The sequence below is a fragment of the Scyliorhinus canicula genome, chromosome 11, assembly GCF_902713615.1.
Source record: "Scyliorhinus canicula chromosome 11, sScyCan1.1, whole genome shotgun sequence".
Taxonomy (NCBI): domain Eukaryota; kingdom Metazoa; phylum Chordata; class Chondrichthyes; order Carcharhiniformes; family Scyliorhinidae; genus Scyliorhinus; species Scyliorhinus canicula.
The window spans coordinates 124,737,225-124,762,145 of record NC_052156.1 but is presented as its reverse complement, the minus strand read 5'-3'; the positions used below and the strand labels follow the sequence as shown (position 1 = coordinate 124,762,145).

Below are 24,921 nucleotides of genomic sequence, written 5' to 3'. Positions count from 1 at the left end.
TATACCTATCCCTGCCCATTGCTAAAGTAAACATAACCGAATTGTGATCACTATCACCAAAGTGCTCACCTACATCTAAATCCAACACCTGGCCGGGTTCATTACCCAGTACCAAATCCAATGTGGCCTCGCCCCTTGTTGGCCTGTCTACATACTGTGTCAGAAAACCCTCCTGCACACACCGCACAAAAACTGACCCATCTATAGTACTCGAACTATAGTATTTCCAGTCAATATTTGGAAAGTTGTGAGAGGCTGGAGAACCTTGGGGTTGATCCCCCTTGACAAAGAAGTTTTTTAAGAATAAATTTAGAGTACCCAATTCATTTTTTCCAATTAAGGGGCAATTTAGCGTGTTCAATCTACCCACCTTGCACATCATTGTGTTGTGGGGGCGAAACCCAGGCAAACACGGGGAGAATGTGCAAAATTCTGCAGTGTTTTGCTGTGATCTGGAACACCCTGTCTGAGAGGGTGTTGATAGCAGATTCCCCAGTAACTTTCAAAAACAAATTGGATAAATGCATGAAGGGGATAAATTTATAGGGCTATGAGGTAAGAGTACGAACATGGAACTAATTGGACAGTTTTACCAAAGAGCCAATGCAAGATAACATGGCTGATTGGACCCCTCCTGTGCTGTAAGATTCCATGCCTAATATTAATGCCCTGCTGCCGACACCATCACCGGCACCTGTCCTGCTTGCCATCACTCTTTTTGTCATTGACCTACATTGATGTCCGTTTACCAAATACTTGAATTTGCACGGTAGCGCAGTGGTTAGCACCGGTGCTTCACAGCGCCAGGGTGTCAGGTTCGATTCCCGGCTTTGGTCACTGTATGTGCGGAGTCTGCACGCTCTCCCCGTGTCTGCGTGGGTTTCCTCCGGGTGCTCCGGTTTCGTCCTACAAGTTCAGAAAGACGTGCTGTTGGGTGAATTGGACATTCTGAATTCTCCCTCAGTGTACCCGAACAGGCACCGGAGTGTGGCCACTAGCAGATTTTCACAGTAACTTCATTGCAGTGTTAATGTAAGCCTACTTGTGACAATAAAGATTATTATTTAAATTATTTGCGTTTAAATCCCTTCACAGCGCCACCCTTGTCTATCCCGGTAACCACCTCCAGTCCTGCAAACCTTTCCCTGAACTCTCTGTCTCTCTCTCTCTCTCTCCTTCTCGCCCCATCATTGGTGGCTGTGGCTTTCGGTCACTTTGCCTTGAAGCTCTGTAATTCCTTCTAAACCTCTCTGTCTTTCTATATCTCTCTCCACTGTCTACAGCTCTCCTCAAAAGCTCCTCCCCCAACACCTAATATCACCACCTTTGAGTTAGGCGGAAGTACTTATTTTGCTAACACCCACATGAAATGCCTGGAGACAATTCTGTGTGTTTCATAAATGCAAGTAATTGTTATTAGATGAGAAAACTGTCTTTTTTTTATACCATGGTGTTATTTGTCACTGCATCAAGAAAACATAGGTACCCATCAAATTCATCACAGCTGCTGCATCAACCTTCCCTTCCCAAAATAGCTGTGATTTCCCCTTTAATGAAGAATAACATGAGAAGCTATGAAATGATAAATGGTTGTTCAGTTTGATATGTAGTTTCTGGCTCTGTCATGCACAGTTAGAAAGGCAGTTCTGATGCAATATGATATGCATTAAGACAGTTAAACAGAGGTCTGAACAGATGTTAATGTGAATACTCTCAACTCAAGTTTGTGTAGCTTCTTTTGAGGCCAAAATATTTGAATGAAAAGTTAAAAGGTGTCCTTGAACAAGCTGTTGGTGTAACCCCCCCACACCCCCCATAAAAGATTTGAAACATGTTCATTGCTTTATAAAAGTTTTAGTATTTATATTGGAAGTGTTTTAAATTGTGATATTGTTGATACATCATATTGAGGACTGGTGCTTTCAGTGTTTTGAGGAGGAGGAAGCAGCAGCACTTGCAGAAAGCAGACGGGAGAATTTTGTACAGTGGTATCTCCTGCATTTGTTTTAACTGAACTCATCATTCAAGGTTGGCGTATCTGTGTGTAGGAGGGAACAGCATCAGCATCTGCATCAGCAACAGATTTACAGCTAGCAGACAAAGAAATCTGGTTTTCTGATGGCCTTTATAGAGACTGTGAGGTGTAGCCTGGGCTGGGCAATGAACAGGAGAAGGGGGGGAGCATGAAGACTGGTACAGCATACTGATGAGAGTGGGAGTACTTGATAAAAAGAATCCTAGCTACTGGCAGAGCAGTGCTTACCGTGGAGAACTGCGACATTCACACGTTCAGGGACTAGCCTGCTTTTAATATTCTCTCTCTGATGTGTTCTTTAGACAGAGTACTCTCTATATATAGACAGATAGACACCTTGGCATGCTGGATCCACATCTTATTCTAATACCTGCTGGCTGTGAGAAGCGTTCCAGCATTTAGTCAAGCTACTGAGAATATTATCAACAGAGTTGTGCACCACAAAAGCTATCAAGCTGGCGGGCTCATTCGACAGTCACATTCCGAGGAATACGATGTGGCAATGCCACCTCTCAACCTCGGAATGCCCCTATTACCGGATTGATGGTATGTCACTTCTGAAGCGTCTTCCCATTCAACCTCTTACAGGACCCAGAGTTGTATTTCAGACTGTGGGACGGTGGCTGGAGAGCATAGGACTCCCCCAGTATGAGAACCACCTGCTGGCAAACGGATTTGACAACATCCAATTCATGGTAAGCCACCTTCTGTTTTATTTTTTTTTTGCGCATGAACAGTTGATGTTTTCTCAAGACCATGCTACTTCTTACCACCCTCCCTTGCTTTTTTTTTCTTCCTCTTCCCATCATATCGTGACCTGCATCCATTGTACTGTTGCCCCAGCAACTGTGGACCTTAGTGGCCCAATAAACTTAATACCGTAAAGCTCTAAGTATCTATTCAAAAAGGACAGAGGGAAGCATCAGTTTGTCTACAATTAACCTCGATGGATATATCAGTTTCTATTGCAGCATAACTGATATTCCTGTTGAGTGTGAGCATGTGTGTGTAACTATGTATGATATCTTGCACTCCATTGGGGCTGCAGAACATTCAGAGTTTAGATTTTGGAAAGAAGTTATTGTGCAAATGTGCATTTGCACAATGTACAAATGAACACAGTAATTAAGATAAGAGTTAAAATTGAACTCTGTGCAAATGTGCACACCTAAAAGTTTTGCTGCTTGTGGCTAACTAAAAAAGCACTTGGATGCTATAATGATGAAAATAGTAAGATATGTGAGATTTCAATGGCCAATAATCTTAGGTTTAAGGGATTGTTGTAACATTTTAGAATTGCCTGTCTATATTCTGCAATAAAGTAAAAGTTAATGTAAAATTTGAACTTTGTTAACTCAAGTCCATTCCGATCATCAAATTTGTGATTAAAACAAAGTAGAAGTTACCTGTCTGAGCCACATTGGAAGGTGCCTCTCAGTACTTACGGAGCACCAATATGTTCTCTTCTACCTGCTTTACAGAAATCATTTTAGTGCATTTTTCCCCTACTGTGTAGAACTCATAGAAATATGTGGTGACTTTCAGTGAGAGAGAGAAAAGCAATTATTGTAGTTACTAGGAGACCAGCTATAATTAGCTGTTTCTTACAGGGAGTGTCAATCACTGACAGAATGCCTACATTATAATCTTTCCTACCCACACTAAGCTGTAACCAGGATTGATTTTTAAAATGGATGTAGATAAATTGGATTAATGCAAAATTGTATGTTTTTTCATGTATTTGTCTTGTTCATAAGGCAGAATTATAATTCTACAGCTTATTTATATATAATTTCAGTGGAAGGATATTTGTTGCTGGTGCTCAAGTTGGCTTTCTCCTTTATACTGTGCATTTAGTATAATTTAAAATCTTAAATTTAATTCTTGATTCATTTTCTATTCCTTCAAACCATAAGTCAGACCAGAAAATAAACAACTTCCATTACACAACAGCCTCTGAGCTCAGTAGAGAATTGTGTGTTAATTATATTTAGGGGATGTCCTAGTTTTTCAGTTGTGAAAATGCTGAAGGTTAAGGTTTTGGACAATGAGGTGTACAGTAACTCAGCAAGGTCACCTATTCCTTTCAGGTTACTCATAGCTGGTGTATTTAACCATAATCTGCAGTGTTTCTGTCGATTGTCAATTTGGAAAGCATTGTGTTCAGTATGTTGCGCAGATATTTTAACTTTTTAACCTGAGGGCAGATGTATTTTTAAAATTAGGGGTAGTTAACCAAAATGATTGGCTTTGATTCAGTTAAATTCAAAATTCTGTTTCCTACAGATAAGTAGTTGAACTTCACTCGTAGATTCTCCTTTAGAAAATGATCATTAAAATGCTGTTTTGTCAAAATTTATTTCAGTAGAGACACAGAAACAGAAGTACGGGTAATGTTTACCTCGGGAAGAAGAGTAATTTAAAGAATATTTTTAACAAAGAATACACTTCCTAAATCCTTATTATAATGTTTGTATAACCTGATGTAATAATATATTTATATATCACAATAATATATATGGATATTTTATATATATATATATATATATATATATATATACATTCAGGTTTTCAAACCTGTTCCACAACACAATCAAATCACAGCTGACCTGTTCCCCTTCCCTGGTTAGGTGAACATTGGGTGGAATCATGTCGAAGCGATGGGGAGCCCCTGAACGGACTGTAGTGCCAGTGAGACGCCTTTATTCAGGAGGTGCTGCTGTATCTTGTACCACTCGGGCACTTACAGGCCAATGGCGGGATTTCCCATCCTGGGGCGGAAGGCGTATACACCAAGAGCTGTCAGCCAATCAGAAGCCTGAACTCTTCTGTACTCAACAGCTCCATTGGGGAGATGGTGGCTGTTGCCCGTACGACACCCTCCTAAGACCTCAGATCGAGGAGGGGCTCGGGCAACGTTGAGACCTGGTGCCTTTGAACAAGGCCCCGACCCCGTAACCCTGTACGCCAACATGTATGGCAGGGTTTTCATCTTGTAGTCCCTGCATGGCAAACCTCCTGACCACTGCTGGGTCAATACCAGTGGCAGTAGAACGAGGCCCTTAAGTTGGCATTAATTGCCCAATTAAGGGCCTCAATGGATGATGGGGGGGGGGGGGGGGGGGGGGGTTTGTGGGACAGGAAAGGTCATCCATGGACTTTCCCAGCACAGATCTAATCAGGGTAGCAGTGGGGCCTTTCCCTCCCAGTAAATGCCTTCCTGCCACCAAATCCACCATAGAGTGAGGGCAAAAGACAGCAGTGATTATTCGTGTTAAGCTGCTCTGCCCACCCACAAATGTACAACAGCTTCTCACCTCAGTAAACTGAATGTGTGGCATTTTCATGCTTATGTTTTGATATTTCTCATTTAGTTATAAATAAAGCAAATCACTTGGAAAAAGTAAAAGTTTACTTGGTAATATGTTCAGTTATATCTTTAAAAATGCCTTTAAGTAGACTTATTCAGAGATCCTTTCAAAAGGTTAGGACACTTGGGACAGTCCCCTTGCATTTGTGAGTTGCAACAATAAAAAAAGTAGATTTCAATGAAAACTTCCTGTCACATAAAACAAACTTTTCTCTTTTGGGTACTCTTGAACTTGTTGTATGTTACAAGCGTTTCTGCCTTTATTCCAAATTTCCAGCATTTGAAATTGTAACTTCCCACCTTTGCTGTGGAATTCCGTTCAATTAAGCCCATACCTAAAACAGCAGTATTCTGACCAGTTTCTCAGTTTGTCTTTTTTTTTTAGATCCCAATATAATCTAATTGTTCCATGCAACAAACATAACATTGTAAAAATGAGGGACTTCTTTCCACTTGCATCAGTGTATGTGCAGCTGCAAATATTACACCCCCTCAGCAATTGCTATTTATTTATCTTTCATTAGTCGACACGCAAAATGAGGGACTTGCCTTCATGTATTTATTAATCTGTGTCTATTAAAAGCCCTTGAACCAACTGAGAAACATTTAATATTCCAGCTGCTGTGCAGCTCAAATTATATTAAGAGAACCGTTGGCATTGAAAGCATTGCCTTAAATCCAATTTCCAAAGTGATCTGATATGTGTAAGTTCTGTGGTGCTTTCGGCACACATTCACATCATAATTAATGCTGAGAATTTTATTTAGTAAAAGCTGAACGAGACTGGTGTTGATTAGAATATTTGATTGAGATTGTTTTGTGGACGAAGGTGTGCTTGTGTGGTACACGAGAATCCTTTCAGTGCTCCTGTCACCACCAATGATTTTGACAAAAGTATCAGAAATTTCAACAATTAAGGAAAGAAAAATAATCAGTCGTTCTAATGTTCTGGGAAGAGCGCTAGTTGAATTCAGAATATTCTTTCTTCCTGTCATTTTTTTTTCATGAACAACCAAACCATTAACAACTTTAATTTTCTGGTGTAATCAGAGGGTTGCGAATATGTTGTACAAATAAAAGGCTGATAATTATAAATGGTGCTTGCCTATCTTTCTTCAAAACACTCGGATACTTTCACTTTTCTTGGTTAGTAAGCATTTTCTTCTGTTTGTGAGCAACAGTCCTTCTTCTATTTGCTTAACTTCTTGTGGTCTCTTTAAGACTGAAAGCTCACTTTCATGACTAAAAGATCCATGAAAACCCAATTTGCCTCATTTTCAGGACATCACTGGCTTGCATTATTCACTTCTTTTCTTTGCATACCTGTATTTTCTTCTTTTCCTTTAGAGTACACACCTGTTTTCCTTCAGCCTGTGTTTGAGTCTGATCTCCATCATCTATGCAAGATAGCAGTTACAGCAACTATCAAGAACAACTGGGATAAATATTGTCAGCTCAAAGTACACATGCAGAGTTTAGGAAATACATCTTTACCTCAGGTTGCGAACTGGCTCAATAAATTAGACGTGACTAACAGCAACTGGCATCCAGCTAATGGTACCTGTGCACTTTGGACATGAACGATCAGTTCAGCATTTTCCTTTTGGCATCTGTTAGGAAGGATTAACGGTGTAGTGGAATTCTTTAAATCGTGAGTCTAACACACAACAGTGTAGTCATTAACAGCACTGGCAAGGCTGTCTTTCCATATTACAAGTGAGCAATCTCTAGTGATCCAGAGAGGGCCTGTCAGTGTAGTGAAAATAAAGTTTTTGACAGGTCGCTGTCAATGAAACAGAGACAGTGAATATTGGCAAACATTTATCATTGATTGTGTAATACCAAAACCATTGCATTGCGGTAGTAGGAGAATGAGCGATTGTCCATCAAAAGATTGGAGTAGGGCCAATATGGGCCAAAACTGTTGTACTTTTTAAATTGCTTCGTTGAGGGTCATATGATCTGCTCAGACCTGACTTCCAGTCCCTCTGCTTTCCCATTCCTGTTTGCTGAAGCATTACAGAGGGAGCCCTCTGCAGTTGTGTTTTTAATTCTGCATGTATTGCATCCGGAACAATGAAGTGATTATGGTCAGGTTTTAATAAGCCTTTTCTCTGGATGTGACATTTCAATGATGCAGCATTCTGAAGTCAGTAATCATTGCATTGTGCCGGGGGGGGGGACAAAATTAATACATTTACATTTTTAATGAGCAGCAGCTATTTACAAAAATGTACCCTCTGGCAATAGCACTATTAACTTACCAAGCAAACAAGAACATTCAAAATCTGAAGAAGAAATAAATTCCAGCCTTTATAGGTTTTATGTTGTTAAATATGGACTGATTTCAGGACATGGAATAGGTATACTCATCATGTTTCTAATTCATGCACTCACTTTAAAATCCCTTCATGGCCTCCCTCCTCCCAATCACTGCAACCTCTTTCAGCCTTACTATCTCCAAGAATTCTGCATCGTCCAACTCTGACATGTTGTACCCCTCCCATTCCCTTTGCTCAGCATTGGAGGCTTTGCCTTCAGTCATCAAAGCCCTACACGTTGGACTTCCGTCCCTAAAATATCTGTCTCTCTAATCCCCATCTTCCTTTAAAACCACCATTTCCACCAAGCATTTAGTCATCTCCTAATATCGGCTTTGTTGGCTTGATGTTCTCCAAGTTACCCATATTACTGGTTATAGAGTCATAGAGTCTTGATGTTTACAGCATGGAAACAGACCCTTCGGCCCAGCTTGTCCATGCCACCCAGTTTCTATCACTAAGCTAGTCCCGCTTGCCTGCATTTGGCCCATATCCCTCTATACTCACCCTGGTTCACGGGAGGGGAGATTTGGAACATTAAAGAGAAAGGACAAGGTAAATATACAGGTTAGTGATGTGGGTAATAACCAAATTGTGACAGAGAGTACACCAGCAAATAAGGTCAGAGTAGGGGAAAAATGGTAAAAAGACAGAACCAAAGGAATCTGAATGCACGCCATATGCGTAACAAGATGGGTGAATTGATAGCACTAGTATAAGTAAATGCGACTAATATAGAAGCCATTACAGTGATATGGTGCCAAAGTGACAGTGACTGAGGCTTGAATATTCAAGGGTGTTTGACATTTCAAAAAGGGGGTGGGTAGCTCTGTTAATAAACAATGGGATCAGTATAGTAGTGAGAACTAATCTAGTTTTGAAGGAGGTAAAATCAGTTTAGGTAGAGATAAGAAACTAGCAAAGAAAATAAGTCACTGGTAGAAATGGCTGCATGACAGCAGCTGCACTGTAGAACAGAGTATAAATCAAGAAATAATGGAGGCTTTTAAGAAAGGTACTGCAGTAATTATGGGAGATTTTAATCTTCAGATAGGACAAATCAAATTGGCAAAAATTGCCTGGAGGATAAATTCGCAGAGTGTATTCAGGTCATTTTCTTGGAACAATACTGTTGTGTATTCATTTTTGTTCCTAGGTGGAACAAGGTCACTTTAAGAGTCCAATCACACGTGATGTATAGGTGACATCATTGGCCATTTGCACAGGCAAATGGGTAGTCTAACTGAACAGCCTGTAGTGTAAACACCTTTCCAATAAAGCTCTTGTTTGTTTGTACCGTTGTGGTCTGCAAGCCTATCCTTTAAAAATACCACAAATAAACCCAGTGACGAGGAGGTCAGAACCACAGTGGCAGACTCCGGGAGTAAAATAAAATATAGAAAAATCAGCGATCTATCCGCAGCCATAGAAAAGGATTAAGAAGCTAAAAAATGTTACACCAAAGCTGGCAACAGAGAGCTGACAAATAGTGGTAGCAGCCATCGAAGGAACTGAAATTTAAACATAGGTTTTGGATGAAACAACATCGAAAAGAAGCTCGCCACGTGCTCTGCCTGGAAAGATCTGGAACAGTGCAGGGAGCACAGAGAGTAACAAGTACCCTGCAACGATAGTTTTGAGCTGGGTGTGTTCCAAACATCAAAAGGAAACAGGCTGAGCTCAGGGGTACCTTGTTTGGAAAATAAGAAGTGAAGTAGTGCTAAAAGGTTCATGGCACAATGTGCTTACGCAAGCCATATCTATAAGAAAAGTGGTGGGGACTTTTGGTGCCGTGGAACCGAATGATGAGAACACTGAAAGATTCGATTATTTTGTTCGAGCGAACAAAATTGCAGCAGATATTGTAGCCCCAACTTTTCTGAGTACAATGGGGAACAAAACATTAAACCTCCTGTGAAGTCTGGTGCAGCCAGAAAAGCCAGGTTTGAAAATCTAAAATGAGATTGTGGAGTTGCTGCAGGCCATTTTTCACCTGAAACCTTGGTCATCGCTGAGAGGTTCAGGTTCCACAAACATAAATGTAAACAACAAGAAGGAATCCTTTGAATAAATTAGCTGAATACTGTGAATTAGGAGATATTTTGAACAATATCATTAGTGACAGACTAGTGTGTGGGTTAAGAAGTGAAGCCGTCCAAAAAAGGCTGTGAACAGAAAGCAACTTAGACCTAAAGAAGGCTGTAGAAGTCACAATCTCTATACAATTACCAGCTAAGGGAGCCCTACAATTAAGTTTGAGCACATGAATCCAGAAAATGTCGGCTGCGACCGGAACACAGATGCAGGTTCTAAATGGCCACTGATGTGTAAAAACTGGGCATGCAGCAGTTGTCTGTTGGTGGAAAGAGCAAAAAGCAGGAATTGTGGTAAAAAGGGGCATATCAAATGTGAATGTTAGGGAAAAAAACAAGCTCCAAAAAACTATAAAAATAAAGAACCAAGTGTATCAAAAGGAAAATCAAATAGAGGGAAAATAATCCACGCAGTACAGAAAGGAACCAAAAAAAAGGACCAGAATCACAGTCAGATGACAAACTGTCGTTCAATGTACTGGGCATTGCAGGTGCAACAAAGAGTTACTGGGTCACTCCTTTACTGGACAGACAACCGGAGAAAATGGAGTTGGACACTTAAGTGGGAGTTCTGTTGGTACCAGAAACTGTTTACCAAGAGAAACTATGACATATCACCTTAAAACCCTCGAAGATGATACTAAAATCATATACTGGGGAAATGGTTCCATTGAGGGGCTGTTTCGATGTAAATATGCAGCGCAATGGACAGAACGCAGACTTGTGCCTGCACACCGTTAAAGGTAAGTATCCAGCCCCAATGGAGAGAATCAAGCGTTAAGTGGATAATGGGAATCCTGTAGATGTAGTATATCTGGACTTTTGGAAGGCATTTAATAAGGTGTCATACAGAAGGTTTATTCACAAGGTGAGATCACATGGGATTAGGGGTAACTTATTAACTGGGATAGATGACTGGCTGATGGACAGGAGACAGAGAGTTGGGATAAATGGGTCTTTTTATGGATGCAAGACGTAACTAGTGGTGTGCCACAGGGTTCAGTCCTTGGGCCCCACCTGTTTACAATCTATATTCACGACTTGGATACAGGGCTAGAAGGATCTATCGCCAAGTTTGCAGATGATACAAACATATGTGGGACAGTAAATTGCATTGAGGAAATAAGAACCTTACAAATGGATATAGATAGGTTAGGCGAGTGGGCCAAAATGTGGCAGATGGAGTTTAATGTGGATACGTGTGTGGTCATGTGTTTTGGTCAAAAAAAATCGAAAGGCAACTTATTATCTAAATGGGGAGAGGTTCCAGGGTTCTCTGATGCAGAGGGATCTAGGTGTCCTCGTGCATGAGTCACAGAAAATGAGCATTCAGGTGCAGCAGATAACAAGGGGGATCCTCAAACCCACTAATGCAGGTGATTGGGTCACACAGATAGAACCCATGATGAAGATCAATGATTCGATACGCATACGTGCCGATTTAAAAGTCACTATCAATCCAGTACTGTGTGCAGAGCAATACACTCTGCTTTTAACTAATGATTTATTTGCTGGGTTGGCTGGAGGCCAGTATTTCAGTAAAGGTGGCCGTAATCAAACTTATCTCTAGATAAGTGGATCCAGATTCCCAACAATATTTGACAATCGTAACACACGAAGGGCTATTCAGGTGTAACAGGCTTCCATTTGGCATCACGTCTGCACCTGTGTGGTTCCAACATGTCATGGATCAAATTCTAAGCTGACTAGAAGGAGTCCAGTGCTACGCAGACTATACCTTAGTAACCGGAAAGAATGAAGAAGAACATCATCAAAATTAAATGCTGCACTCCAGAAACTAGAAGATTATGGATGAGTAGAGAAAGATAATTATAAAGTCTTCAAATATTCTATTGAATACCTGGTACACATCATAGATTCCAGTACCAGCCTCCCGAACAGGTGCCGGAATGTGGTGACTAAGGGCTTTTCACAGTAACTTCATTTGAAGCCTACTTGTGACAATAAGCGATTTTCATTTCATTTCATTTCAGATGCAAAGGGACTGCACAAATCGCCTTCAAAAATAAAAACCATGAATGAGGCATCTAAACCTCAAAACGTCAATCAAGTTTGATCGTTTTTGGGATTATTAAACTATTATGAAAGGCTTGTTCCTAATCTAGCAACTATTTCCAAGTCTTTATACGACTTATTGTGTCAAAATAGGAAATGGAAATGGGTGGATCAGTGCGAGAAGGCCTTCGTACAAGCTAAAGAGGCACGACTAAAGTCAGAAGTCTTGACACACTTTTATCCGAAGGTACCATTGCAACTGGCTTGCGATGCATCACCTTATGGGATGGGAGCAGTGGTTTCTCACATAATGCCCAATGGTGAAGAGAAGCCAATAGTGTGTGCATTAAGATCCTTGAACAAAGCACAGATAGAGGAGGAAGTTCTAAGCATCATTTTCAGAATCAAACGTTTACAATCCCTATTTGGAAGAAAATTTACTTTACTCACGGGTCATCAACCACTGACAGTGATATTTGGGCAGCACACCGGAATTCTATCTCTAGCAGAGATGGGCATTCCCGTTGTCAGCACATACATATAAACGATAAAATATCAATCAAATCGCCATGGAAACACAGATGGACTCTCTCGATTACTTCTATCTAATGAGTCATTGAATAGTGTGTGTGGTAATATTTTCTATTTTGAAGATGGCAATAACACTCCTGTAACTACACGACAAATGAAGAAGGAAACCAGAAATAATCCATTTCCATCAGAAGTTATGGACATGGTACTTTGTGGCATGTACACAGGAGCAAAGCCAGAGGTGAAGCCAAATGTTACCCGGAGATTCAAACTATCTGAACAGGCTGGTTGTTTCCTATGGGGAATGAGGGTCATCATTCCGTCATTGCTAAGGAAACACATCTTAAACTAACTTTGTGAAGGTCGTGGGATCATAAGGATGAAGGAGATGGCCAGAAGCTATTTCTGGTGGCCAGGGCACGATAGTGAAATCAAGGAGAAGGCAGGCATGTAAAAGGTTTGAAACCTGCCGTCACTAGCCCCATTACACCCACGGGAATGGCAAGAAAGGCCATAGCAAAGCGTTTGTGTAGATTATGCCGGACCATTCGAAGGATGAATGTTTTTCACTATGGTAGACACGCACGCAAAATGGCCTGAAGTCGCCATTATGAAGACTACGTCCTCAGAGAGAACAATAGAAAGGCTAGGTGAGACTTTTGCAAGATTCAGTTACCCTGAACAACTTGTTAGTGACAATGGGCCACAGTACATTTCACAAGAATTCACAAATGATCTAAAGGAGGACGGAATGCAACACATCTGATCACAAATGGGCTGGGTGAAAGGTTTGTTCAGACAATTAACCTGTGAACCAGGATAGCTTAGTCTAAATACTAAGCCAATTCCTAACGACATACAGGAATACAACACAAAGTTCCCTGGTATTACTCATAGTAAAACGTCAGTTATGCGCAGCATTTGATCTGTTGAAGTCACCTAAGGTAAGGGACATTGTTGAGAGGAAACAGCAAAGTCACCTTTTGCGATATGAAAACAGGGCTAAACGCTGTTTTTCCAGAAAGGTCAGGAAATGTTGGTGATGAACTATACCACCAGTGAGAAGTGGATACCGGTCATCATCTTGACACAGACAGGGCCAGCCTACACGGTTCAAACATGGGTTGGTGTAGTGTGGAGGAGACACGCTGATCAACTTTTAGCAACTAGAACTAAATTGCCAGAGACAGAGTCGACTGAGAGTCCGCAACAAACTGTGCCAAGTTAAGACTTATACACTCCTGAAAACCTGACAATACCAGTAACAATTGTGAAAGCCATTTTACACTGAATCAACCTCTAAAAACTGCTTTGACTCCAGTTGAGACAACTACAGACAACGTCCAAACTAAACCGAAAACACCAGAAGGGCAGTCAATTCAAAAAGGCAGACACCTGAGGTTCATCTGAAATTGACATCCTCTGAAACATGTAACTTGTTTACTGATGTTTATTACTTGTCCATGTTTTAACTTTTGATAACGTTATATTGTATTTCATTGAAGGACTTTGAATGTAAAGGGGGGGGGAAAGTGTGTATTTATGCTTGTTCCTAATCGGAACAAGGTCACTTTAGGAGTCCAATCATGTGATGTGTTGATGATGTCATTGGCTGTTTGGGTGGGCAGAAGGGTATTCTATCTTAACAGCCTGTAGAATAAACACCTTTCCAATAAAGTACCTTCATGGTCTGCAAGCCTATCTTTTAAAAATACCACAATTACGTTCCGGAACAACCAGAGATGATTATTTTAGATCTGCTAATGTGTAATGAGACAGGATTAATTAATGACCTCATCGAAAAGGATCCTCTTGACAAGAGTGATCATAATATGATGGAATGTCACATTCAGTATGGAACTTTGGATCTGAAACTAGTATCTTTAACCTAAATAAAGGTAATTGCAAGGGTGCAAAGCAAAGTTGTCTCAAGTGGAATGTGAAAATAGTTTAAAAGGTCAGGCCGTAGAAAAGCTGGGCAAACATTTAAGGAGTCATTTCAGAACTCTCAACAAGGATATATTCCAATAAGAAAGAAAGAAGCAATGAGAAAGAGGCTCTAAGAAAGTCAAGGGTTCTATCAAATTGAAAGGAAGGTTGTACAATGTTGCATAGATTAGTGGTAGGTGAGAATATTGGAAAATCTTTTAGAATCCAGTAAAGGATGATTTTTTTTAAAAAGAGAGAATTTAGAGAGTGAAACTAAAGAATAAACAGTACTTCACAGGAACAGGCCCTTTGGTCCTCCAAGCCTCTGCCGATCACATGTCCTATCTGGACCACCGCCTGTATCCTTCTATACCCTGTCTGTTCATGTGTCTATTTAGATAAGTCTTAAAAGTCACTAACATATCTGCCTCAACCACCTCACTTGGCGATGCATTCCAGGCCACCACCACCCTCTGTGTAAAAAAACTTACCCTGCCGATCTCCATTGAACCTATCCCCCCTCACCTTGAACTTGTGCCCCCTTGTAATTGTCATCTCCACCCTGGGAAAAAGCCTCCAACTATTCACCCTATCTATACCGTGAATAATTTAATAAACATCTATGAGGTCGCCCCTCAGCCTCTGTCTTTCTAGGGAGAACAATCCCAGTTTATTCAATCTCTCCTCATAGCTAATACCCTCCGTACCAGGCAATATACTGGTAAACCTTTTGTTTACTCTTTCCAAAGCCTCCACGTTCTTCCGGTGACCAGAATTGGACATAGTATTCCAAATATGGCATAACCAACTATATAACTAACATAATTTGCAAACTTTTCTACTCGATGCCCCGTCCGATGAAGGCACGCATGCCACATGCTTTCTTTACCACTATTTCCACCTCTGCTGCCACTTTTAAGGATCTTTGGACCTGCATGCCCAGATCTCTCTGCGTCCATGCTCCTGATGGTTCTGCCATTTAGTTTATTGCTCCTACCTGAATTGGACCTACCAAAATGCATCACCTCGCATTTGTCCGGGTTAAATTCCATCTGCCATTTCTCCGCCCAATATTGCAGCCTATTTATATCCTGCTGTATTCTCTGACAATCTTCATCACTATCCACAACTCCTGCAATCTTAGTATCATTTGCAAACTACATTTTCTTCCAAGTCATTTATAAATATTACAAACAGCCGAGGTCCCAGTACTGATCCCTGCGGAACACCACTAGTTGTAGACCTCCATTCAGAAAAACACCCTTCCACTGCTACCCTCTGTCTTCTATGGCCAAGCCAGTTCTGAGTCCATCTAGCCAGTTCACCCCTGACTCTGTGTCATTTAATCTTTTGCACTAGCCTGCCATGAGAGACCTTGTCAAATGCTTTACTAAAGTCCATGGAGACATCATCCACAGCCCTTCCCTTATCAATCAGTTTTGTCACCTCCTCAAAAAACTCAATTAAATTAGTGAGCCATGACCTCCCTCATACAAAACCATGTTGTCTGTCTCTAATAAGACCATTAACTTCCAAATGTGCATAGATCCTATCTCTGAGAATCTTTTCCAACAATTTCACTATCACTGGCGTCAGGTTCACTGGCCTATAATTACGCGGGTTATCCCTGCTACCCTACTTAAACAATGGTACAACATTGGCTATCCTCCAAACCTCTGGGACTTCACCTGTGACCAATCGGGAAACAAAGATTTCTGTCAGAAGCCCAGCGATTTCACCTCTTGTGTCCTTCAGTAATTGGGCCCTGGGGATTTGTCTACCATAATGCTTTTTAAAACACCTAGCCTATCTATTTGCTCCAATATTGCAGCAAAATGGCCCATTTCTTTCCAGGTTATTATTACTTCCTCGTAATAAAGACTGTTCTAAAGTGTTTGCATATCCTTCTGAGACACCACCAATCAAAGTGTCCCTCTCCTTTGTGAATACCGATGCAAAGTAATCTAGGATTTCACTTACTTCCTTTGGTTCTACGCATAATTTCCCTCCTTTGTCCTTGAGTGGACCAACTCTTTCTCTAGCTACCCTCTTGTTCCTAATAAACGTGTAAAATGCCTTGGAATTCTTCTTAATCCTATCTGCCAGGACACTTTGTGATCCTTTTTGCCCTCCTAACTCCCTATTTGAACTCTTTTCTACTTTCCCTACCAGCAATAAATATTTAAAAACCGACAGTAAAAACTTCTTCATGTACATAAAAAGGAAAACAGTTGCTAAAGTGACCATTGGTCCCTTAGAATGTGAGGCTGGGGAGTTAATAACGGGAACAAGGAAATGGCAGAGACCTGTGTAAGTATTTTGTCTCTGCCTTCACAGTGGGTGATACAGGAAGCACCCCAAAAATTATAGAAAATCAAGAGGTGAAAATGAGGGAGGTGCTTAATACAAACACAATCACTCAAGACAAGATGCTAGGAAAACTAATGGGACAAAAGGCTGACAAGCCCCGTGGAGGCCAGCATCTGAGGGCCTTAAAGGAAGTAACTACAGGGATAGTGGGTGCATTGGCTGTAATCTTCCAAAATTTCCTAGATTCTGCAACGGTCCCAGAGGATTGGAAAACTGCAGATGTAACATCACCATTTGAGAAAGGAGGGTGACAGGCAGCAGGAAACTGTAGGCTATTTGAATAACATTTGCCATTGTGAAAATTCTGGAACCCATTATTAAGGAGGTTAATTTCAAATTATAATTTCAAAAATTATAATGCAATCAGGCGGAGTCAACATGGTTTTGTGAAAGGAAAATTGTATTTGCCAAATTTCTGAGAGTGCTTTGACGATGTACAAAATAGGGTGGATAGAGGGAAACAAGTAGATGTGGTACATTTGGATTTCAAAAAGGCATTCAGTAAGGTGTCACGTAAAAGGTTGCAGCGCAAGGGAAGAGTTTATGATTTTGGGGTGATATATTAGGGGACGGGGAAAAGAATTCCAGGATGATGCTCTGGGGGCCGGGGTTCAAATCCCACCACAGCAGATGATGAAATTTGAATTCAATAAAAATCTGACCAGGAAACCAGTGCTGATCATTGTAAAAACCCTTTCCTGCCCTTTAAGGAAGGAAATCTGTCAATAAATTTTTAAAAAATGAATAGAGGATTGGCTAACAGCAAAACAGAGTTGGGATACATAGGTAATTTTCAAGTTGGTAAATTGTAATGGAGTGCTGCAGGGATTAGTGCTGGTGCCTCAACTATTAACAATCTTTATTAATGACCTGGATGAAGTAACAGACTGTATTATAGCCAAATTTGCTGATGGTACAAGGATATGTCGGAAGGCAGATTGCGAGGAGGATACAATCTGAAAGTGGCTGTATCCTAGGTTAAATAAGTGAGCAAACAGTGGCAGGTGGTGTACAATGTGCAAAAATGTGCGGTTGTCCACTTTGCCGGGAAGGAAAGCAGAATATTATTTCAGTGGAGAGAGGCAGCAGTCCAAACGGATCTGGGTGTCCTTGTACATGAACCACACAAAGATGGCATGCAGGTACAGCAAATGATTAGGAAGACAAATTGAATGTTAGCCTTTATTGCAAGGGGGAATGGAGTATAAAAGTAGAGACATCTTGCAACAGCTGTACAGGACATTGGTGAGATCACACCTGGAGTCCAGTGCATCACTTTGGCCTCCTTACTTAAGGAAGGACGTACTTGCATAGGACGCAGTTCAGAGAAGGTTTACTCGGCTGATTCCTAGGATGAAGGGGTTGTCTAATGAGGAAAGGTTGAGCAAGTTGGGCCAATATTCATGGAAGTTAAGAATGAGAGGTAATCTTATTGAAGCATTTAAGATTCTGAGGGGGTTTGACAGGGTAAATGCTCGGAAGATGTTCCCTCTCATGGGGGAATCTAGAATGGGTGGGCCAGTTTACAAATAAGGGATCTCCCATTTAAGATGGAGATAAGGAGGCCTATCTTTTTTTATTCTATTCCACACAGAGCAGCGGAAACTGGGTCATTGAATATATTCAGGACTGAGTTAGATAGACCTTCGCTTGACAAGGGAGTCCAGGATCATGGGGGAAACGGGCAGGAAAATAGAGCTGTGGGCACAATCCGATCAGCCATTGTTTTCTGGCTGGCAAAGTGATGTCGATGGGCTGAATCTTATGATCTTACGTTAAAATGTGTCATACGCCTTCCTGCTTAAAGCGAGGATACACGGACAAGAGTTTATGGCAGATGGAATTAATCCAACCAGTGGCACTTGCAAGATGCAATGATTGGACATCAAGTTGTGAGAACTGTATGAATGCAGATATTCCATTATAACTGTGTGCCAGCTGGTGAAACTTTCACGCCAGATATATATTAACATTATGATGGGACTACTGCCACTTAAATATCAACAGGAAGCTAACGTTCATTTGAGCTCCTTGAACAAAATTGATGCAAATAATATGAACACGAAATGTTCCATGTGATACCTCAATGAATGAAATCTTCATCCAGCCCATTGATTTTTTTGAACTACAAATATACGCAGGACTAGAGTAACCCGAGTGACATTTTGCCAATTGTTATCATGGTTGAGGTCAGTGTGAAATACATTTTGTAAATCAGTGGGAGTTGGCTAGTGTTCAGAAATGGTTCGAGACGCATTTTCTTCAGTTTTATAAAGATCTGCTTGATTGAGCTGCTGGCTTGAAACCCACGATCAACCATCCATAGTTATTTGCAACACATGGTAAGTGTAGTTACACCAGTTACAAAATCATATCAGCAGCTCATCTTATTTGCATGCAGAAAAAAAAACAAATGGTGCTATTCTCTCCCAGTCATAAGTTCGTGAAACCAGTGCTCAAAGTGTTACGCAATGTGCGACTGTTTTAGTCACTCCTGTGCTCCTGATCCCTGCAGTGTCTTGTCTAAAATGTTCACCCGGTCTGCAAACCACTCCAGCCACAGCCACAACGAAAGGCATTTAAGCTCCACCTAGCTTGTAATACTTCATCTAGCCTGGCTCTTCATCTTTTTAGTTTAGCACTGTGGTTTAATCTGTTGGAGAATTATCTGAAGATCATGATGGTCATGTTGAACTTGTCAAATCACAAAATTCTGCTCTCCTGCGCCTCGCGGCACACGGGGCAGCCTATTTCTTCCACTGCATTTTTATCCACCAGATCATGATCTGGGTTGTATCAATAATAAAGACCTATTTTTTCATGTATTTTATAATTCGTTCCTGGGATGTAGGCATCACTGGCTAGGCCAGCATTTATTGCTAATTTTCTATGAGGTGGTGGTGTGCTGCCACCATGATTGCAGTCCATGTGGTGTAAGTACAACCACGGTGCTATTTAGTGAGGAAGCTCTAGGATTTTGACTCAGTGACAGTGAAGGAATGGCGATATACTTCCAAGTCAGGATGGTGAGTGGCTTGGAGGGGAATTCCCAGGAAGTGGCGTTTCCATGAGTCTGCAGCCTTGCCTTCCAGATGACAGTGGTTGTGGATTTGGAAGGATCTGTTTAAGGGTCCTTGGTGAGTTATGTATTCCATCATGTAGATGGTACACACTGCTGCCATTGTGCATCGGTGCTGGAGGGAGTGAATGTGACCAACTCATAACCTGATTGGATAGAGGTGATGCGGATGATGCCACTTCACTCTTATTGGACACCAATACCCCAATGATGACCCAGTATTTAAAGGCCGACCGGTCTCCTGCTTGCCTGAGATATGGAGCGGAATTTAATGGAAACATTTCTAACTTCATTTGTGGCGGAATTTTCAAGGAGTTTCCCGTCAGCTCTGCCGGCGAGTTCCCCACTGCTGTCACTTTGGGCGTGATTCTCCGAAAAGGGAACAGCGTCCCTCAGTGAGCAAGTTCAGCCACGTGTTTCATCACTGGGGAGTTGAATTCAGAGATGGGGCCGCCATTTTGAAAGGGTGTCCTGATCTCTAAGTGAGCTTGTGGGCCCCCCACACATGGCCAATGTCACCTCACACACTCATGGTCAATACCCCCCCCCCAAAAGAGTCGGGAGAGTGAGTGCGTGAGAGAGTGCGTAGGAGGGTGAGAGAGTGTGTGGGTGGGTGAGAGTGCAGAGGAGGGTGAGAGTGTGCGTAGGAGGGTGAGAGTGTGCGTAGGAGGGTGAGAGTGTGCGTAGGAGGGTGAGTGTGCGAGAGTGGGTGAGAGTGCGAGAGTGGGTGAGAGTGCGTGAGTGGGTGAGAGTGCGTGAGTGGGTGAGAGTGCGTGAGCGAGTGAAAGAGTGTGTGGGTAAGCGCGTGCGTGGGTTGGTGAGAGTGCAGAGGAGGGCGAGAGAGTGCGTAGGGGGGAGAGAGTGGGTGGGTGGGTGAGTGGGTGAGTGGGTGGGTGAGTGGGTGGGTGAGTGGGTGTGTGGGTGGGTGAGAGAGTGGGTGGGTGGGTGGGTGAGAGAGTGGGTGGGTGAGAGAGTGGGTGGGTGGGTGGGTGAGTGGGTGGGTGCGTGGGTGGGTGCGTGGGTGGGTGGGTGAGAGAGTGGGTGGGTGGGTGGGTGAGAGAGTGGGTGGGTGGGTGAGTGAGAGAGTGGGTGGGTGGGTTGGTGAGAGAGTGGGTGGGTGGGTGAGTGGGTGGGTGGGTGGGTGGGTGAGTGGGTGGGTGGGTGAGAGTGTGGGTGGGTGGGTGAGAGAGTGGGTGGGTGAGAGAGTGGGTGAGTGGGTGGGTGGGTGGGTGAGAGAGTGGGTGGGTGGGTGGGTGAGAGAGTGGGTGGGTGAGAGAGTGGGTGGGTGGGTGGGTGGGTGGGTGGGTGAGAGAGTGGGAGAGTGGGTGGGTGGGTAAGAGAGTGGGTGGGTGGGTAAGAGAGTGGGTGGGTGGGTAAGAGAGTGGGTGGGTGGGTAAGAGAGTGGGTGGGTGGGTAAGAGAGTGGGTGGGTGGGTAAGAGAGTGAGTGGGTGGGTAAGAGAGTGAGTGGGTGGGTAAGAGAGTGAGTGGGTGGGTAAGAGAGTGAGTGGGTGGGTAAGAGAGTGAGTGGGTGGGTAAGAGAGTGAGTGGGTGGGAGAGAGGGTATGGGTGGATGGGAGAGAGTGCCTGGGAGGGTGAGGGAGAGAGTGTGGGTGAGAGAGAGTGGGTGGGTGGATGGGCTAGAGGGTGCATGGGTGGGTGAGAGTGTGGGTGGGTGGAAGAGAGGATGGGTGAATTTACAGTGCAGAAGGAGGCAATTTGGCATATCGAGACTGCACCAGCCCTGGGAATGAGCACCCTACCCAAGCCCACAACTCCACCATATCTATGTAACCCCACCTAACATTTTTTGGACACTACGGGCAATTTAGCATGGCCAATCCACCTAACGTGCACATCTTTGGACTGTGGGAGGAAACCGGAGCACCCGGAGTAAACCCACGCGCATACGGGGAGAACGTGCAGACTCCACACAGAGAGTGACACATGCCGGGAATCGAACCTCGGATCCTGGAGTTGTGAAGCAACTCTGCAAACCAAAATGCTACCGTGCTGCCATGGATGGGCGGGTGAGAAAGAGATTGGGTAAGTGGAAGAGCAGGTGGATGCGCTAGAGGGGGGGTGGGCGTGGGTGGGCGCGAGAGGGCGTGGGTGGGCGCGAGGGCGTGGGTGGGCGCGGGGGGGCGTGAGAGGGTGCGAGAGGGCGCGGGGGCGCGGGGGGGGGGCGCGAGAGGGCGCGGGGGGGCACGAGAGGGCGTGGGGGGGGCGCGAGAGGGCGTGGGGGGGCGCGGGAGAGCGTGGGGGGGCGCGAGAGGGCGTGGGGGGGCGCGAGAGGGCGTGGGGGGGCGCGAGAGGGCGTGGGGGGGCGCGAGGGGGGCGCGAGAGGGCGTGGGGGGGCGCGAGAGGGCGTGGGGGGGCGCGAGAGGGCGTGGGGGGGGCGAGAGAGGGCGTGGGGGGCGTGGGGGGCGTGGGGGGGCGAGGGAGGGCGTGGGGGGGCGAGGGAGGGCGTGGGGGGGGCGAGGGAGGGCGTGGGGGGGGCGAGAGAGGGCGTGAGAGTGCGTGGGTGAGTGGGTGCGTGGGGGGGGTGAGAGTGCGTGGTTGGGTGAGAGGGTGTGTGAGGAGGGAGAGCTTGCGTAGGTGGATGGGAGAGTGGGTCAGAGACTGCGTTCGTGGGTGAGACAGTGAGTGCGTGGGTGAGAGAGTGCGTGGGTGAGAGAGTGCGTGGGTGGGTGAGAGGGTGCGTGGGTGGGTGAGAGGGTGCGTGGGTGGGTGAGAGGGTGCGTGGGTGGGTGAGAGAGTGCGTGGGTGGGTGAGAGAGTGCGTGGGTGGGTGAGAGAGTGCGTGGGTGGGTGAGAGAGTGCGTGGGTGGGTGAGAGAGTGCGTGGGTGGGTGAGAGAGTGCGTGGGTGGGTGAGAGAGTGCGTGGGTGGGTGAGAGAGTGCGTGGGTGGGTGAGAGAGTGCGTGGGTGGGTGAGAGAGTGCGTGGGTGGGTGAGAGAGTGCGTGGGTGGGTGAGAGAGTGCGTGGGTGACGGGTGAATGAGTGGGTGGATGTGTGGGTGGTGAATGAGTGAGTGGGTGGATGTGTGGGTGGGTGAGTGGGTGGATGTGTGGGTGGGTGAAGGAGTGAGTGGGTGGACGTGTGGGTGGTGAATGAGTGAGTGGGTGGACGTGTGGGTGGGTGAATGAGTGAGTGGGTGGATGTGTGGGTGGGTGAATGAGTGAGTGGGCGGGTGAATGAGTGAGTGGGTGGATGTGTGGGTGGGTGAATGAGTGAGTGGGTGGATGTGTGGGTGGGTGAGTGTGCGGATGTGTGGGTGGGTGAATGAGTGAGTGGGCAGGTGAATGAGTGAGTGGGCGGGTGAATGAGTGAGTGGGTGGGTGAGTGAATAAGTGAGTGTGTGGATATGTGGGTTGTGAATGAGTGAGTGGGTGGATATGTGGGCTGGTGAATTAGTGAGTGGGTGGGTGAATGAGTGAGTGGGTAGATGTGTGGGTGGATGTGTGGGTGGTGAATTAGTGAGTGGGTGGGTGAATGAGTGAGTGGGTAGATGTGTGGGTGGATGTGTGGGTGGGTGAATGAGTGAGTGGGTGGATGTGTGGGTGGTGAATTAGTGAGTGGGTGGGTGAATGAGTGAGTGGGTAGATGTGTGGGTGGTGAATGAGTGAGTGGGTGAATGAGTGAGTGGGTGGGTGAATGAGTGAGTGGGTGGGTGAATGAGTGAGTGGGTGGGTGAATGAGTGAGTGGGTGGGTGAATGAGTGAGTGGGTGGGTGAATGAGTGAGTGGGCGGGTGAATGAGTGAGTGGGTGGATGTGTGGGTGGTGAATGAGTGAGTGGGTGGATGTGTGGGTGGGTGAATGAGTGAGTGGGTGGATGTGTGGGTGGGTGGGTGAATGAGTGAGTGGGTGGATGTGTGGGTGGGTGGGTGAATGAGTGAGTGGGTGGATGTGTGGGTGGTGAATTAGTGAGTGGGTGGGTGAATGTGTGAGTGGGTGGGTGAATGTGTGAGTGGGTGGATGTGTGGGTGGGTGGATGTGTGGGTGGGTGGATGAGTGAGTGGGTGGATGTGTGGGTGGGTGGGTGAATGAGTGAGTGGGTGGATGTGTGGGTGGTGAATTAGTGAGTGGGTGGGTGAATGTGTGAGTGGGTGGATGTATGGGTGGGTGAGTGGGTGAATGTGTGGGTGGTGAATGAGTGAGTGGGTGGATGTGTGGGTGGTGAATGAGTGAGTGGGTGGATGTGTGGGTGGTGAATGAGTGAGTGGGTGGATGTGTGGGTGGGTGAATGAGTGAGTGGGTGGATATGTGGGCTGGCGAATGTGTGAGTGGGTGGGTGAATGAGTGAGTGGGCGGGTGAATGAGTGAGTGGGTGGGTGAATGAGTGAGTGGGTGGGTGTGTGGGTGGGTGAATGAGTGAGTGGGTGGATGTGTGGGTGGGTGAATGAGTGAGTGGGTGGATGTGTGGGTGGTGAATGAGTGAGTGGGTGGATGTGTGGGTGGGTGAATGTGTGAGTGGGTGGATGTGTGGGTGGTGAATTAGTGAGTGGGTGGGTGAATGAGTGAGTGGATAAATGTGTAGGTGGTGAATGAGTGAGTGGGTGAATGAGTGAGTGGGTGAATGAGTGAGTGGGTGGGTGAAGGAGTGAGTGGGTGGGTGAATGAGTGAGTGGTGAATTAGTGAGTGGTTGGGTGAATGAGTGAGTGGGTAGATGTGTGGGTGGTGAATGAGTGAGTGGGTGGGTGAATGAGTGAGTGGGCGGGTGAATGAGTGAGTGGGTGGATGTGTGGGTGGTGAATGAGTGGGTGGGTGAATGAGTGAGTGGGTGGGTGAATGAGTGAGTGGGCGGGTGAATGAGTGAGTGGGTGGGTGAATGAGTGAGTGGGTGGGTGAATGAGTGAGTGGGCAGGTGAATGAGTGAGTGGGTGGATGTGTGGGTGGTGAATGAGTGAGTGGGTGGATATGTGGGCTGGTGAATGTGTGGGTGGGTGAATGAGTGAGTGGGTGGGTGAATGAGTGAGTGGGTGGGTGAATGTGTGGATGTGTGGGTGGGTGAATGAGTGAGTGGGTGGGTATGTGGGCTCCTGAATGAGTGAGTGGGTGGATGTGTGGGTGGGTGAATGAGTGAGTGGGTGGATGTGTGGGTGGTGAATGAGTGAGTGGGTGGATGTGTGGGTGGTGAATTAGTGAGTGGGTGGGTGAATGTGTGAGTGGGTGGATG

At 44.8% G+C, this 24,921-nt stretch overlaps 1 protein-coding gene across 15 annotated transcripts in view; it reads left to right on the top strand.

The window, feature by feature from the left end:
- Positions 1–24,921, top strand: part of anks1b (ankyrin repeat and sterile alpha motif domain containing 1B) — a 1,080,298-nt gene that overhangs the window by 924,546 nt on the left and 130,831 nt on the right. For 14 of the 15 annotated variants that reach the window (XR_005462295.1, XM_038811308.1, XM_038811309.1 and 11 more), the window contains one exon: positions 2,624–2,730. Coding sequence is in view for 14 of the 15 variants with exons in the window: in XM_038811308.1 (XP_038667236.1) it covers positions 2,624–2,730 (107 nt within the window). In the remaining variant the exon portion in view is untranslated. Of the gene's footprint in view, positions 1–2,064; positions 2,731–24,921 lie in introns of those variants that run through there. The other variant, XM_038811327.1, reaches the window with a different exon arrangement.